Source organism: Haliaeetus albicilla, chromosome 16, assembly GCF_947461875.1.
Source record: "Haliaeetus albicilla chromosome 16, bHalAlb1.1, whole genome shotgun sequence".
Taxonomy (NCBI): domain Eukaryota; kingdom Metazoa; phylum Chordata; class Aves; order Accipitriformes; family Accipitridae; genus Haliaeetus; species Haliaeetus albicilla.
The window spans coordinates 26,575,680-26,590,416 of NC_091498.1; the positions used below are offsets into that span (position 1 = coordinate 26,575,680).

General features: G+C 41.7%; 1 protein-coding gene across 2 annotated transcripts in view; it reads right to left on the reverse strand.

Moving 5' to 3' along the window:
* BBOX1 (gamma-butyrobetaine hydroxylase 1) overlaps nucleotides 1-14,737 on the reverse strand; it is a 41,898-nt gene that overhangs the window by 11,375 nt on the left and 15,786 nt on the right. For both annotated transcript variants that reach the window (XM_069804060.1, XM_069804059.1), the window contains one exon: nucleotides 3,802-4,000. In XM_069804060.1, the coding sequence (XP_069660161.1) occupies nucleotides 3,802-4,000 (199 nt within the window). The remainder of the gene's footprint in view (nucleotides 1-3,801; nucleotides 4,001-14,737) is intronic.

Below are 14,737 nucleotides of genomic sequence, written 5' to 3' on the forward strand. Positions count from 1 at the left end.
ACTTCACCCTGTGGCAGAGCTGGTTTTTGTTACTTGAAACCCAGACTAGTCTGCAAAACTGGTCTTTGGATGTCAGGCTCCCTTTGACCTTATGCTCTTCAGATTTTCATTTAATATTGCAGATCGACCCAATCATACACAGAAACTAATTAGCAACTGTCAAATGACTTAAATCTAACCATGGTGGCTCAATTGGGAAAATGTCAACCAGACTTCAAGATTTTCAAATACAACAGCTCAGCTTAAAAAGCAAAAAAGCAAAAAAAAACCCCAAAATACAACTAAACCGAATATACTAACCAAGTATGTTTTCTTTTAAATGCAGAATTCGTAGGTAATTGGAAAATTTCCATAACATTGAAACCCTCTTTCTGCAGCCTAATAAATACATGAATTAACAAATAGGTTTTAGAAAAGCTAGAAGATTTACAGCCTTTTATCCTTCCTTTATTGTGAATGCTAATACTTAAGGAAACATAAAAATAAGGTTTAATCAACACCAATAGTAAATCTGATTTAAACAGTGAAAGGAGCTCTAACCATTATTTGCTCAAATGGTGTGGACCAAGGTCACATTTCAATCTTGATCTTGTGTGGAACATTAATGGGCAGGAGGTTCTTTGTAGGATGCATTAAAACACTTCTAAATATATGTATATCTATCTCTCTCTCTCTCTCTCTCAAAGACTCAGAACTCATCCAGACAAATTACTTTTATTGAAACCATCCTTAAAGAGAGTAAACAATAATTCAAATTGACTTCAAATAAGGTGAAGCATTTAATAATCATTACTGTTTATAATTGTATTAGGGAAGAGTCAGTGAGGGGCAAGACTAACTTTTTTCAACTGGAAAAAAAACCCAAACGTTCCGATGACAACTGATAAACTGGCAAGTCTCCCTAGGGCAGTCTGAACCTCTTGTTAGCTGAACTTAGACAAGGAAAGTATATCCTAACAGTTAATGCACATTTACACAGTAAGGGACTTTTTAGTCTCTCAAATATAGCAGAGTTATCACAAGCTGGATGTTGCAGACAGTTTCAAACAGACAGTTGGCAGTTATTTTAAACAGCAAGGATGATTAAGAGCTGACAGAGTACCAGGCAGAATGGTAGATTTTTATCTTAAAATGCTGCTGAGTTAAATATCAAAAACTTCTGAATGCCTTAGTGAAAAACATGTTACAGGGCTCAGCAGATGGACAAGAGGTGAAACAGTGGGCTGCCATGTCAAGAACATTAGTCTAGAAGATTTAAAGATCATTTCCAGTTTTAGGATCTGCAAACTTCTTCTAGATCCTGTTCCTCATCCCTGAAACTTAGGAAAGCAACTAAAGGTTCTGTTGTAACCCAAACACTAATCCATGGTATATATTGAAGGGGTTGTATGGGTTGGCAGGTTTTTGTTGTTGTTGTTTAGTTTTCTTGATGGTTTTTTTTTTTCCTCTCCCCTGAGGTATTTTGGAGATATTATATATTTTCTTTTAGTGGTATGCTTTAACAAAGAACCAACATTTTTTTGTTATATTCGTTCCTAACTCAAAACGCTTGTGCAGCTGTCTGGATACAAACAGAATGAATGTTTTATCCTTCAGATACCAAGGAAAGCTGTGAAACACCCTCAGATATGATCAGGATTGGATACCCCTAAGAATCTCCTCGTTATCTGTTATTAGGATCGCATCAAAACAGAAATGGAAAGCAGTAGTATTTTCATAATGATGCAAGTTTTAAATTGAGACCATAGAAGTGCTTGACATTAGGAATGGTTTTAGCAGTAGAAAATGTTTCTTAGAACTGGATGAGGTTTCCAAGTCAAGCAGGGGATTCTGCTCCCCTTTATTTCAGTAGGATTAACCTGACTGAACCCCAGTGAACTTTGAAAACCACTTTTCCTTCTGGCACAGTAAGCAGAAAGAGGAAACCACACCTTAGTGAAAGTACATTATCTTAACTACCCTAGTACATTTATATGTTATTCCCTTTAAAGCTTTACACATATTTATCATGGCAGCTGGAACCGACAAAAAACCTTCATAATATTAATAGTATTTTAAAGTAGTTATTCTCTATATCCCCTCTTTTTGGAAGACAATTAAAAAAAAAAGATTTTAGAATGCCATTCTCACAGGCTGTTCTACATGCTGTGAGTTCACTTCAGTTTCTGCCAATTTCTAGAAGATTCCTTGAGCCAGCTTTCCCAATTTGAAGCATGGGGAAAAATTCTGCACAAACAGATTGACTTCCAACGTAAATGAAACAAAAATGAAGGATGGAGATTGGGTCAGAAGCAACTTGTATGCTGCTAGAAGTTGCTAGTATATCACAACAGCTATTTTTCTGCCTCTTAGAAATTGTTCACTAAATCTAAAAGCCAGCAGCATCGGTGACATCTTTTTCTACAGCTGATGATGGAACAATACTTGCAAAATGAAGATGTAACAGTAAGTCTTAATAAGCATCACAGATTGAAGAAGGGACCTTTTGTTCACCTTCCTCCCCTTCGCCTCACAATTAACATTCTAAGTTAACGTATTTTTCCTGGTCTCACAGTGCTGCTTTTACCAACCTCACCTGCATTGCATATTCCAGCAGCGCTCCTATGTGCCTTCACGTAGGAGTGTTAAGGGGCAGAAAATCTTTCTTTCTGACCTGCAGTCTTGAGGGAATGTGATCTTTCTGGCCAAGGTTGAATTTTTTTTCCCAATTCTATTTATTTTAGCTTTTTTTTTTTTAGACAAAGGAGGAGACACTGGTTATTACCCACACGGTTTGTTTGCTTATGTTCTGAACTAGAGGTAAATCTAAGTGAAGGAGAACTTTTGCCATAATTTTTATTATCTTTTGTTCTATTATGGGGGAGAAGGGACCTTTTCAGATGGGAAACTCTGAACATTCTGGTTTTGGTGGCTACTCAGGCACCAAGAAATAACAAGTATGTTTAAATATTACTATCTATTTTTGCCTTTTTTTTTTTTAAAAGAATAAGCACACATCCAAATAATAGGGTTTTTTATATGCATTGTAAAAAATTATACCAACAGCTGGGGGTGAGGGACAGGGCAATATGTTAGCTAATAACGCTACTCCTGTCCTTAGCTAGATGGAGGTCACCGACTCAGCTCAGAAAGACATGAGCTACCGTCATCATTCGTTTGCTCGCCTAGTAGGGGCTTGAGGAGGTAGAGGTTCAGTTTACCACCTCTTGGCATCAACAGGATGATGTTGATCCTGCAACACTGCCAGCTAAGCTCTTACTTTTGCAAAAAAAGCAGTCTAAAAAAAATGCTTTCTGGGACTGGTTGCAGCTTTTCAGAGCAGACTCAGTTGAAAGCAGAGAAATGGGTACTGTGCCCATCTTCTTGGTGATGAGAGACATAATAACGTCATCTAAGTCTTACCCATTTCCATGGCTCGAAATCAGGCTAAGAAAGAGTTTCAGTACAGATAACTTCCTCTATTCGTAAGGGGACTGGATTAGGGATTTTTTTATTTTGTTCTGGGGTATAGATAAGTACAGCTATCTTGTGGTTACCTTTTATTTGACATCATCTGTTTTCAGGCATTTTTCCTTCTCTCAGCAGATGTCATAGCTGATGCTCTTTACATACCCTGCCTGTGATAGCAAAACAATCCTCTCCTACAGAATATTGACACCACATTTTCTAACATGCAGAGAAGAAAAAATTTCCCCTTGTTTTAATAAGTGAATCCACAAAAGAGGTCCAGCAAGCTGAAGTGAAATATATTAGGGGTGATGACATAGCTGGCAAAGCAAGGATATTAAAAACCAAACTCACCCATAAAAAGTGAGACGCAGGAACCCAATCCTGTGGCCAAGTTTAACCAACTCTCCCTGCCTAGTAGCAGCTCCTGTTAGCAGCACAATTCCTACTTTCTTTAGGGTGCACAGCCACTTGTACGCACTTTCGTCATCGTACATGATTTCTTCAAAAGGTATTTTGGGAAGTTGCAGGTCTGAGCCCCAGTACTGGCGTTCTGAAAGGGAAAAGGAAATAAGTGCTGAGCTGTTTTAGCATCAAAGCTCAGGACATAGTTGAAGTATGAAGTTAATAGGATTTCTATGCATTTGGGAATACACCCTCAATCCTGCAGTCAACCACCTGAAACTGGGTCCCTGAGTTTGCATGGGTAACAAGCAATCTTTATGATGAAATTCAGCAAAACGCTGCAGTAAAGAAATTTTAACTCAGAAGTTGAATGAAAGACCATTTGAAAGGGATATTTTTTTGTTAACAGCACATCAGAAATGTGCATATTCATTTTTCCCTCTGAACTGGTGACCCACAAGAGTGAAAACTTGAAACTAAGACTGCTTTGAAAGTTTCTTGTCTAGGGTAAAATACCATGGAGCACCCCGAGATCTCTCTTGGAGAGTTTGCTGTATAGATATACAATAAGGAAAAGATTGTATTCCTGATGAAGGAACAGGAGAAGACACACATCAATATAACAGCTTAGAAGCAGAGTAATTATATCAACTGCATCAGTGACCAATCAATTTTCTTTTGTAGATTTGTCTTCATGAAATCATACCCAACTATGTTAAATTCTGCATTCCTTCTCTTTTCCTCTGCAGGTTTCTTTTTGGGTTTTTTTTTTTTTTTTTTGCAAGCATTTATCTTATTTCAGGAAGATGCAAAGGAAAGCCCAAGATGTTAACAAATCCAAGCACTGCCAGAAGGTAAAGAAAATGATGGAAAGATTGGGCATGACATAACTTCTTGCTCATTGCTCAAACTAAATTGATTCTAAGAACATATGACAATAGAAGAGTGTTAGAACTGCTATGCCATAGTCAGACCTTTGCTTGCTGAATAGACCTTGTGATACCAGAAGTGGAAACCTGCAGCCATTTCTTAGAGGCAGGTATAGACTTGCAGGCAGAATGGAAAGGGATTTTGAGCCTGGTTTTCCTTCAGACCTTTTGCTACTCCCTTCTTGCTTTTTGTCCCCTCAAACCAGCAGCAGCTGCACAGCACATCATCCAAAGCTATAAAAGCAGTGAAAATCTATGCGGCTTTAAAATTAAATGCTGCTTAGCCTTATCCTTTTATGTATTTACAGCTGCCCAAATACTGCTAAATCTGTACCTTTCTCTAACAGTATATCTACACTTGTGTCTATAGATGTGGATTTTTAATGCATGACCAATTCTTATTACTATTTTCTAGTATCACAGTTCTGTAATGGTTATTGGCTTTGATTTAATACTGCTTTTTTAAAATTTCATAACCTATCCTAAAGCAGTCACATTCCAGTTCAGCTGGAGAGTTCCCAAATAGATAAATCACCTAACGCAGAGAGGGGAAATAAAACTAAAATGCTGGGTCATAACTAGAAAACACCCCAAATATTTTCTCTTAACTGTATTCTTTTCTGAGGAAGAATGTACTCTGGTGTCAGACAACATGGCCTTATATCCATTTGTAAAGATCTACAGAAGAGACATGCATAAACATACAGTGACAAAATAAAGTAATAATTAAATATGATCATGAAATCTAGGCAGATTTTTCATTTTATGACAGGCTACACAATCCAAATCTCATCTTCCAACATGAGTAAGTTCTAAAAGTTATGCCTACAGTATCCTGTATTCAACAAAACTATACACGCTTAAAATTTTGAGGAGGTTGTGCCTGGAAAAGGAAAGGCTTGTTATGTATCTACCTGGGTAGAGGGACACTAAGCTCCCAGGCATGCCGTGGGAAGGCACAGCGACTGCTGGCAGCAGAAGTCCTACTCTGCCTACTTTAAGTGCCAGAATACGTCCCTCACCTGATTAGGCATCCCCAGAGGAGAACACACAACTCCCCCAGCATTGATCTTGGCATCTGGTCACCACTGAAAGCAAGGTGATGGGTGATTCAGCCACAGCTTCAACTACTGTAGCCAAGGTCTTAGGGCAAAGCCCTTGGTTGTCCCCTCTGCTCTGCAGAAGGACACGCTGCCTGTCACTCCTGGCGTGTCACTGCAGGTCTCTTGGGTGTGCGCTGGCAACCAAAACCAGCATCCTCCGAAATGCTGCACTAGATGTGAAGAGGACGGCTCCCACCAGGCAGATGGAGAGGAATTGAGCTGAGGCTAGCCAGCCCCGTCTTCCCAGCACGTACTTTTGCTCTGCTTTGCTAAAACCCTTGTGTCTGGGCATTAAGGCATGAGTGCACCTGGATTCTGGGCTGTCTGGTTATTTATAAGTTCTTGCTTTTATTTTTCTTCTTCTTCATTTATTTTGTGTCCTCTTCCCTTCCTCCTCCACGAGACAACCCTAGATTTTGAGACCTTGACTCAAGTAGAGATGGCAAGACTGGGATTTTTTTTTTCTCTCTCATAAGGTCTTGAGCACAAAGGGAAGAAGGAATTCCTGTTAGCGGGTTTAATGAAGAGTGGCTTGTCCAGCCTGTGTTGGAGAAACTCTCAGTTCCAGTGTGAGCCATAGGAATGGCCCAAATGTTTACAGAGCTAGGCAGTCCCTTCACATGGACCTAAAAATAGCTTTTCCTTTCCTGCCTCCTTTCTATGTCAGGACAGAAGTCCCATGCCTTCCACTTCATTCCTCCTAATTTCAGGCAACATTCACCTTTCTCCAGGTGAGATACAGACACACCAAGATGAAGAATTTAGAACTTGTCTCTCACTGCTCTTCATTTTCAGGACTTTGGATGGCTCATGGCAAATAGGAAGGGAACGTGCCCACACTCACCCAAGGGTGAGCCAAGTCCTAAGACTAAAGGCTTTGTTGCATACAAAGAGTAGAAAAAAGTTAGGCAAGAGATAAGGCTTAAACACAGACGCGGGCGCACTAAAATAATATAACTAGTGACTGCGTGGAAGCATTTTGTAGCATGGTATAAATTCTAACAGCAAAATCAGCAATTGGCATTTTACGAAATAGCTAAGAAAAAACATACACAGAATAAGTCAGCACAAAGAAGACGACAAGCACACGTGAAATATCGGAAACAAGTAGAAGTAAAGTGAAAGAGAGAAAAAAACCACACGTACAGTAGGTAGAGAAGATACTAATTGAAGGCAAAGTAACCCCACAGGACAACAGGAAAAATGTTGGGAAAAAACCCACAAAGCAAGTCCTGGTTGCAAAAAGAAACCAACTCAGTCAAGAGGAGGTGTGCTGTGCCCCATTCTCTCAAAGGGTGGAAGGAGAAGAATAAACCACCAATAAATAATGAGAAAAAAAAAAAAGAAGAAAAGAAGGTATCATACTTCAGGTCTGGCTTACCTTCACCAAAAAATACTCTTTCCCCCTCACCTCAAAAGCTATATATACCACAGCACCAACTCCAAGACACAATGACTAAACCCTGGGTTCTCGCTCTCTGCTGTTTTATACTCACGGCTAATTTAGGACAAGCTTGTTAAGGACTAATTGTTTGCCTGTGTGTTGATGGTGATTAAGAACTAATCCTCGGCCATGCGTACTGCCAATGAATGTCAGTCTAGTAGAGCCTTGTTTTGAAGTTTCAAACTGTGCCGATGTCTTTTCAACACATCACTGAATCTGCAACTGCTATAGGTGAAGGTACGTACGGACAGACGGCCGCAGAGATTCAGTTGTACCAGACAGAAAAGACAGAGCTCGAGATCTTTTACCCTTCTGCTCCAAACGCAGCAGCAGCATCCTCGTGCTCCCCAAAGAAAACTGCGCGCGCGAGGTGCTGCGGGGGGGGCAGGAGAGCAGAGCTCCACGCTGCTTACTGAAGACGTGACAGAGCAAATGAAGAAAGGGGTTCCTTGAGGTGATACGTAAAAGAAAAGAATAACTCGCTACTGGTAAACAAGCTCAAGTTCAAGCTGTGGGAACTACGCTGGGGATGCCTGGGGACAACCAATTAGCCCATGGGGTTACCTGAGGTCAAACTCCCTCTCTAGGGACCACGCTGGGGTCACTTGAGGTCAACCAATTAACCCACGGGGTTACTTGAGGTCAAATTCATGCCTTGGGACCATGCTGGGGTCACTTGAGGTCAACCAATTAGCCCATGGGGTCACTTGAGGTCAAACTCCCTGTCTAGGGACCACGCTGGGGTCACTTGAGGTCAACCAATTAGCCCATGGGGTTACTTGAGGTCAAGCTCACTCTCTGAGGACCATGTTGGGGTCACTTGAGGTCAACCAATTAGCCCACGGGGTTACTTTAGGTCAACCCCCCTCTCTGGGGCCCATGCTGGGGGGGTCACCTGAGGTCAACCAATTAGCCCATGGGGTCACTTGAGGTCAAACTCCCTGTCTAGGGACCACACTGGGGTCACTTGAGGTCAACCAATTAGCCCATGGGGTTACTTGAGGTCAAGCTCACTCTCTGAGGACCATGTTGGGGTCACTTGAGGTCAACCAATTAGCCCACGGGGTTACTTTAGGTCAACCCCCCTCTCTGGGGCCCATGCTGGGGGGGTCACCGGAGGTCAACCAATTAGCCCATGGGGTCACTTGAGGTCAAACTCCCTGTCTAGGGACCACACTGGGGTCACCTGAGGTCAACCAATTAGCCCACGGGGTTAGTTGAGGTCAACCAATTAGCCCACGGGGTTACTTGAGGTCAAACTCACTCTCTGGGGACCATGCTGGGGTCACTTGAGGTCAAACAATTAGCCCACGGGGTTACTTGAGGTCAAACTCCCTCTCTAGGGACCACGCTGGGGGTCACCTGAGGTCAACCAATTAGCCCACAGGGTTACTTGAGGTCAACTAATTAGCCCACGGGGTTACTTGAGTTCAAATTCGTGCCTTGGGACCATGCTGGGGTCACTTGAGGGTAACCCACTGTCTAATTATTTAAACTTTTCATAACTAGTCACGACAGGGTTGCAGTACAGTCTTGCGTGCGCCCAAGTGAGTTTGCCATCAGCACGGTCTTTTCAAACCCACCCCGTAATGATGTGTACGATTTTGGAGGTTTTCACCAGAACAATGCGGCACTGCCCGCTGTAGTTTGTCTTCTGTTGCTTTCTCCCTAGGAATGCTGTTATTATTTGTACTGAGTTTTTTTTTTATTTAATATTTCCATTCTTTTTAATGCAAGTAAATAAGGTTTCTTTTCTGCGTGGCGCTTTCATCCAGCCATTCAAAACTGTCAGCCTTTCAGCTAGAAGGTGTAGGATTTGTGACAAACTCTGTTTGCCTTAGACTTTCACCCTCAGCTCCCAGAACTACATTGTTGAACTTGATGAACATCGTTGCAGGAAAAAACCCATCCATTTTGGCGGAAAGCAGAACAGCGCCAAGAACAATAAAAAATTCTCTATGTACTAATATGAAGAATAAAAGAGCCAGGTTGAAAAAGCTTTTCAATATGAAAGCTGTGAATTATGTGACACTTCTTTTTCCCGGCTGAAACTGATTTTTAATTCTTACCAAAAGGTTGCCTCATCTGAAACCAAGGCCATTTTAATGGCCAAAGAAAGATGTATACAGAGAGGGCGGCAGGTTATGGCTCTCCGCATGGCTGAGCACCAACTCCTTATCTCTCAGGCTGCAATTGGAGACATCCAGCACTTCCTCAGTGGACGACTATGGATTTTTCCTCCACCGCCTTTCCACAGCAAGACCCTGCGTCTTACCCATACAGCTCAACATCGTGCATCAAACCTACGGAGTACATCAGAGGAAACTGTTGTACAATTAAAATTTCCAGCAGAGCTCTGTGAAGCCGCTTGCTCAATAACCTGAGGCCACTGGTTTCTGTTGCCCATGTCCATGAAATATTTTTCATCAGATAGATAATCCAACTGGAGGAGCTCTCTACCACTGGAGCTGCCTCACACCTCTCTCTAGGAGTTTCACTCGCTTGTAAAGTTGGTAAACCTTAATCATTTGGGCTGAGGTTTTCCATGGCAGTATCTGCCGAAAATAATTTTGAGAAAGCTTCAGCAACAACAAAAACGGATCAAAAGCCTAGACCAGTGAAAAATGAGCAGTGTGGCCAAGTCGAAATTGCTACATTGGCTTAGCAGAGAAGTTCTACTGCTTTCATTCTTTCAAGTGTCAAGTTTGGCAAATAAGTCGGTCACGCGTTAGGAATGTACATTTGCCATTCCTGTGAAACTCGTCAAGTTTGGCCAATGCTCACAGCTTTGGAAAATATCACCTTGCTCCACAGACTTCTTTTTTTTCAGTTTGGCAGTGAAATTGTCCAAATATTCCCTTCACATTGGGTATGCTCCAGACCCTGGGTGAGGGATATAGCAGGACCATTGCAAAACACAGATGAGGAAAGTAATTTCCATGTAAAATTAGCAGACTCACAGGGAACAAGGCCAAATATAGCACCATCTGTGTGCTTCCAAAATTGTGTAATTCTAATCTCAAACATCCATTTCCCTGGGACTTCTCTTGCCTGTCGGTTTCAGAATATTCTGAAGTTTGAAAAGAGCTATAATATAATATGATTGTTCTTCCTCAAGTGATGGGACCTGTCACTGACTTCCCCAAACTGACGTATAACTGAGCTCAATATTCATACTTCCCATGATTCCACACATAATTTTGCACAAACTCAAATCATGTTCATATCATACCAGTAGCATACAAGAGATCTAGAAAAAAACCTACTGATAGAGTCATTTGTCCACATGGAGAAGGTAGGACAAATCGAGATGCTGCAGGAAGAACTTCGTTAACCATCTGTATAAAACTACTTCAGTCAGGTATATTTTAAGATTTTCATACATTTGCTAAATCAAATTCATTTCTTTTAATAAAAGGCAGTGCTGTAGCCATTCATTAGTGCAGGCAAAAATATATAATAACTAAACCCCGTGATTATTTTGGCCTCAATATTCATAGGCCAAGGTAACTTTGTTAAAATAATCAAGAATTTTCCCCCCCTCCCCCCCAGACTAATCGTGCCAGGACGAATTTTGCTAGACAACACTGAAAGAGATAGCACCTAAGTTATAATGGCTCCAGTGCATTCAGCCAAGAACTCAAGGGATCGGTAAAGTAGACAGAAAGGAAAAAGGCAGGAAATCGATCACGGAGCCCAAAGCACAGCTTCTCACCAGGACGCTTTCTGGAGTCTGCCAGTTGTTAATGCAGTTAACTTACTTTAATGTAAATTGTCTGTGCTAGTGGCAGAGGACACTGGACTCCACAGCTGTGGGTCACATTTGGTACTTTACAACTAACAGTGATTTTCTTCTGCAGCTGAAAGAATTCCAGAGAAGAATGTCCTAAAATACTGCACAGTGTCCCTGGACCACTGAACCCATCCTGGTCTTTTGTTTATTTGTTTATTCATGGGGATTTTAAAATAGTAAAGGAAGTTTAAAAGAGTACAGAGTTTAAAGCCCAGTGAAATGGTTGCCTGTGCACCTGAAAGCAAGCTGCTACAGAGACTTGATAGTGATTTTTATTGTTACAAATTGCATTTGCAAGCATTGTTAGTACATTAAAACTGAAACGCCTACGGGTTTACTAGTGTAAATGAATCTTAGGTCAAGATATAACTATTATTAAGCTGCCTGGCTAGAAAGCATCATCGGTAATTGTCTTCTCCCTTGTATTTGCACTACTGCTGCTTATCCGTGTATATTTGTGATAGCACATACAAACACCACACATACCAGTAGCTATATTATTGAAAGAGTTGTTAATAACAGGTGTTACTAAGATTTCCTCTAAGAAATAGGTTTTTCTATGGTAAAACTCTGTCTTTAATGCTCATAACTTCAGCAAAATATAATGTTTTGGGCTGACCTTTTTTTTTTTTTTTTTACGCCGAAGGTTCCCTTACATTGAATTTATGAGGAGAACAGTCAGTCAAAAGGATCGGCTATATCTTAGAATGAAATGGAGCACGGGAGTACGTTTTTTTGCTCATGTTTGAAAAAAATTCCAGCAAAGGCTCTAATTCCTCTCATTTGGGTGACTGAGGCGATGTCAGAAATACGTTTTGGTGAATCCCACCACCACCCCTCCCAAGCTTGTTGAGGTACAAGTCCACGAGGAGACTTGGTCACAGACCGTCCTACAGCTTCACAGCTGAAAGCGTCCCCACTGCTGCGGGAGGTCGCCCACGGCTGCAGCGATCTGGGGAGAGAGACGAGAAGGAAAGATGAGCTGAGCCATTGCCGTGCTCTCTTTTGGAGTCTCTATCCTGGGCCCCAGAGGAGGACAGATGGGACCTGGAGGGTGGGAGCAGCTGTCAGGGAGGAGAAAGAGATGCATCACCTGGGGAAAAACTCAGGGAAACTGAAGTGGGGACTGGGTGGTAGAAAGAAGGTGGGTCTGGAGACCGAGTTAAAACTGCCGTGGGCTGCCGGGGAAGCTGGAGCCATGTGAGGGGAGCTGGGGTACCCGCTCGGCAACAGGAGTTAATAGTTTAGTGATAGCAGCCTGGCGCTGGGAGCTGAAAGCCAAGTGGGAGAGCTACAGGAAACACTGCGGCTCTTCTAACCAAATAATCGGACCGCAGACCCCTTTTTTCCCCTTCTGTATAAATGGCCAGAAACTGCCAGCAGGGAGCCAGGATCAGTGACCCCTCTCCTCTAACCTCTGGGGTGGAAACACTCCCCCCGGGGAGCAGTGTCGTTTATTCCTGAGGGGTGTCCAGAGCAGATGGTGCCGATGGGAGGGATGGCCCAGGTCCAGAGGCACCGGCTGCCGAAATCCCGGGCTCTGCAGAGCCGTACCCCCAGCGCCAGCTGCTCGACGGACCTCTGCCCCGCTCCCACCTCACACGCCGCCTGCTACCGCCCGAAACCTTCACACGGTGTACTCAATTCTAAGTCACGGGAAAAAATCATTTTATCATTGAACAGAGAGCATGCAAGCCTTTATAACCCCTGACGGCACTCTGTGCCCTCCACTGATTTCAGCCGGGCTGGCTGCGGTACCACGATCGACTGCCGTGGCTCGGCTCATTTCAGAAGCAAAATAACGCCGGTGACTGTGATTCCCCAGGCTCTTTGACAGCAACTTTGGGTCTTACATATTTCAGACTTTTTGTTGGGTATTAATAATGGTACATGTTAACTTGCGGAATAAAGAAATGAGGTGTGATCTGCTCATTAGACCTGCAAAGCAGGGCTGGTGGCAGATACAAAGACCCTTTCAACAGATACAGCTGCCCTTCAAAGTTACTGTAACGCACAGAAATAGATGTGGGGTAATTACTTTCTGTCCTGTACAAAAGACCTATTTCAGATTTATAGTCCCCAAATACAACACTGCCTGCCTCCTTGCTCTCTTCTCACTAATTTCCACGCATAATATCTCATAAGTTTGCCAGTTTACTGGTTTGCATGCATAAACAAACACACACACACATTCAAACCAAAGACACTGCACAGTAATGGGTAAACAGGACAAAGCTGCTATTTATTACTTTTTTTTTTTTGTGCATAAATTTTGCATTGCTTCTAGATTTTTGCAAAACTTGAAACATTAGTGTTTTAAGTCAAGCATTCTCTTAAATTTTGAATCAGAGCTCTTGTTCTTACAGTAAAGACATAACTGGTTTCCCTTGTTTTTATGTATTTAGTCTGAAGCTGCTTATTCTTAAGAGAGTGCACAATAAAGCGCGAAAAGATTTTAGCTATTTCACAGAATAATCACATCTAGCTCACTTGGTATTGTAGCTAATACTCAGTTAACTTGTCCAATCATCAATCACAGATAATACATACTAGAAATGAGGCCATAAAAATTTGAAAAATGCAGATGGCATCATTTATAAAACACCTATACCTCTTTTTATTCTAATATCCCTTCAACGAACAGGACTGATGATAAAAACTATTACATAGTCCAAGCAGCTTTCAGAATGGGAGCTCTGGGGGATTTCACCTGATGACTGAGGGCTATGCTGCACTTCAAAGAGATGTAAAGGGCCAGGTTTGGGTTTGGTTTTTTTTCCCTCTAGATATAGGTAGCAAGTACAAAATGCTGATAAAAAAAGCAAACCACACACTACATAGTTACAACATTTTTCAATAGTTGCAAAGTCTGCAAATTTCCAGCCACTACTATTCCTCTCCCCTTTGGCTAAGGCTAGTTAGAGACTGTCCAAGAAACACAACGCACATATCCAAATATAAGCTATCCACATAGACCATCTTTCATACTCTACCCTGTGTTTCAAAGAAGCTGTAGTATGATTGACAAGCTGTTGAATTTCACAACATGTTCACAAAACGAAAAAAGCGCAATCCTTGAGGAGAGATATAATCTCACCTCATTAAATTCCTTTTTGAGACCACTCCATGGCCTGCTACTCACTGCTCCAGTGTGTTTAACTCAATATACGTCCTTTCACACATTTGAAAGATGGGGAAAAAATAAAATATGAATGTTTTCCTTTTTCTCTATTAAAAGTTATGAAATTAAAATAATTTTAGGTATGCTGTGTGAACTGCCAAGAGTATCCTTTGAAAGACAGATTTAAGCTTCAGTGCTGGTGCGGGCAAATAACCACATGAAAACTAAAGGAACGTTTTAAGTTTCAACTTTTCCTTCCTAGTCTTTCTTGCTAATAAATATTTTCCTAATCTTCTTTATATAAAACAGGGAGTAAAGGAATCTTAGTATTTCAAGGAATATACCAACAGATTTTTTCCCCACATTGGGAAATAAATATATGCACCTGGAATTTAACTGCAACTCCAGGTGCCCCAGGCTTCCCCAACTACATGGACTGTGAAGTCCCCTCTTGTTCAAATTCCCAATTCCTACTGTGCTTGCTAGAAGTTCCAC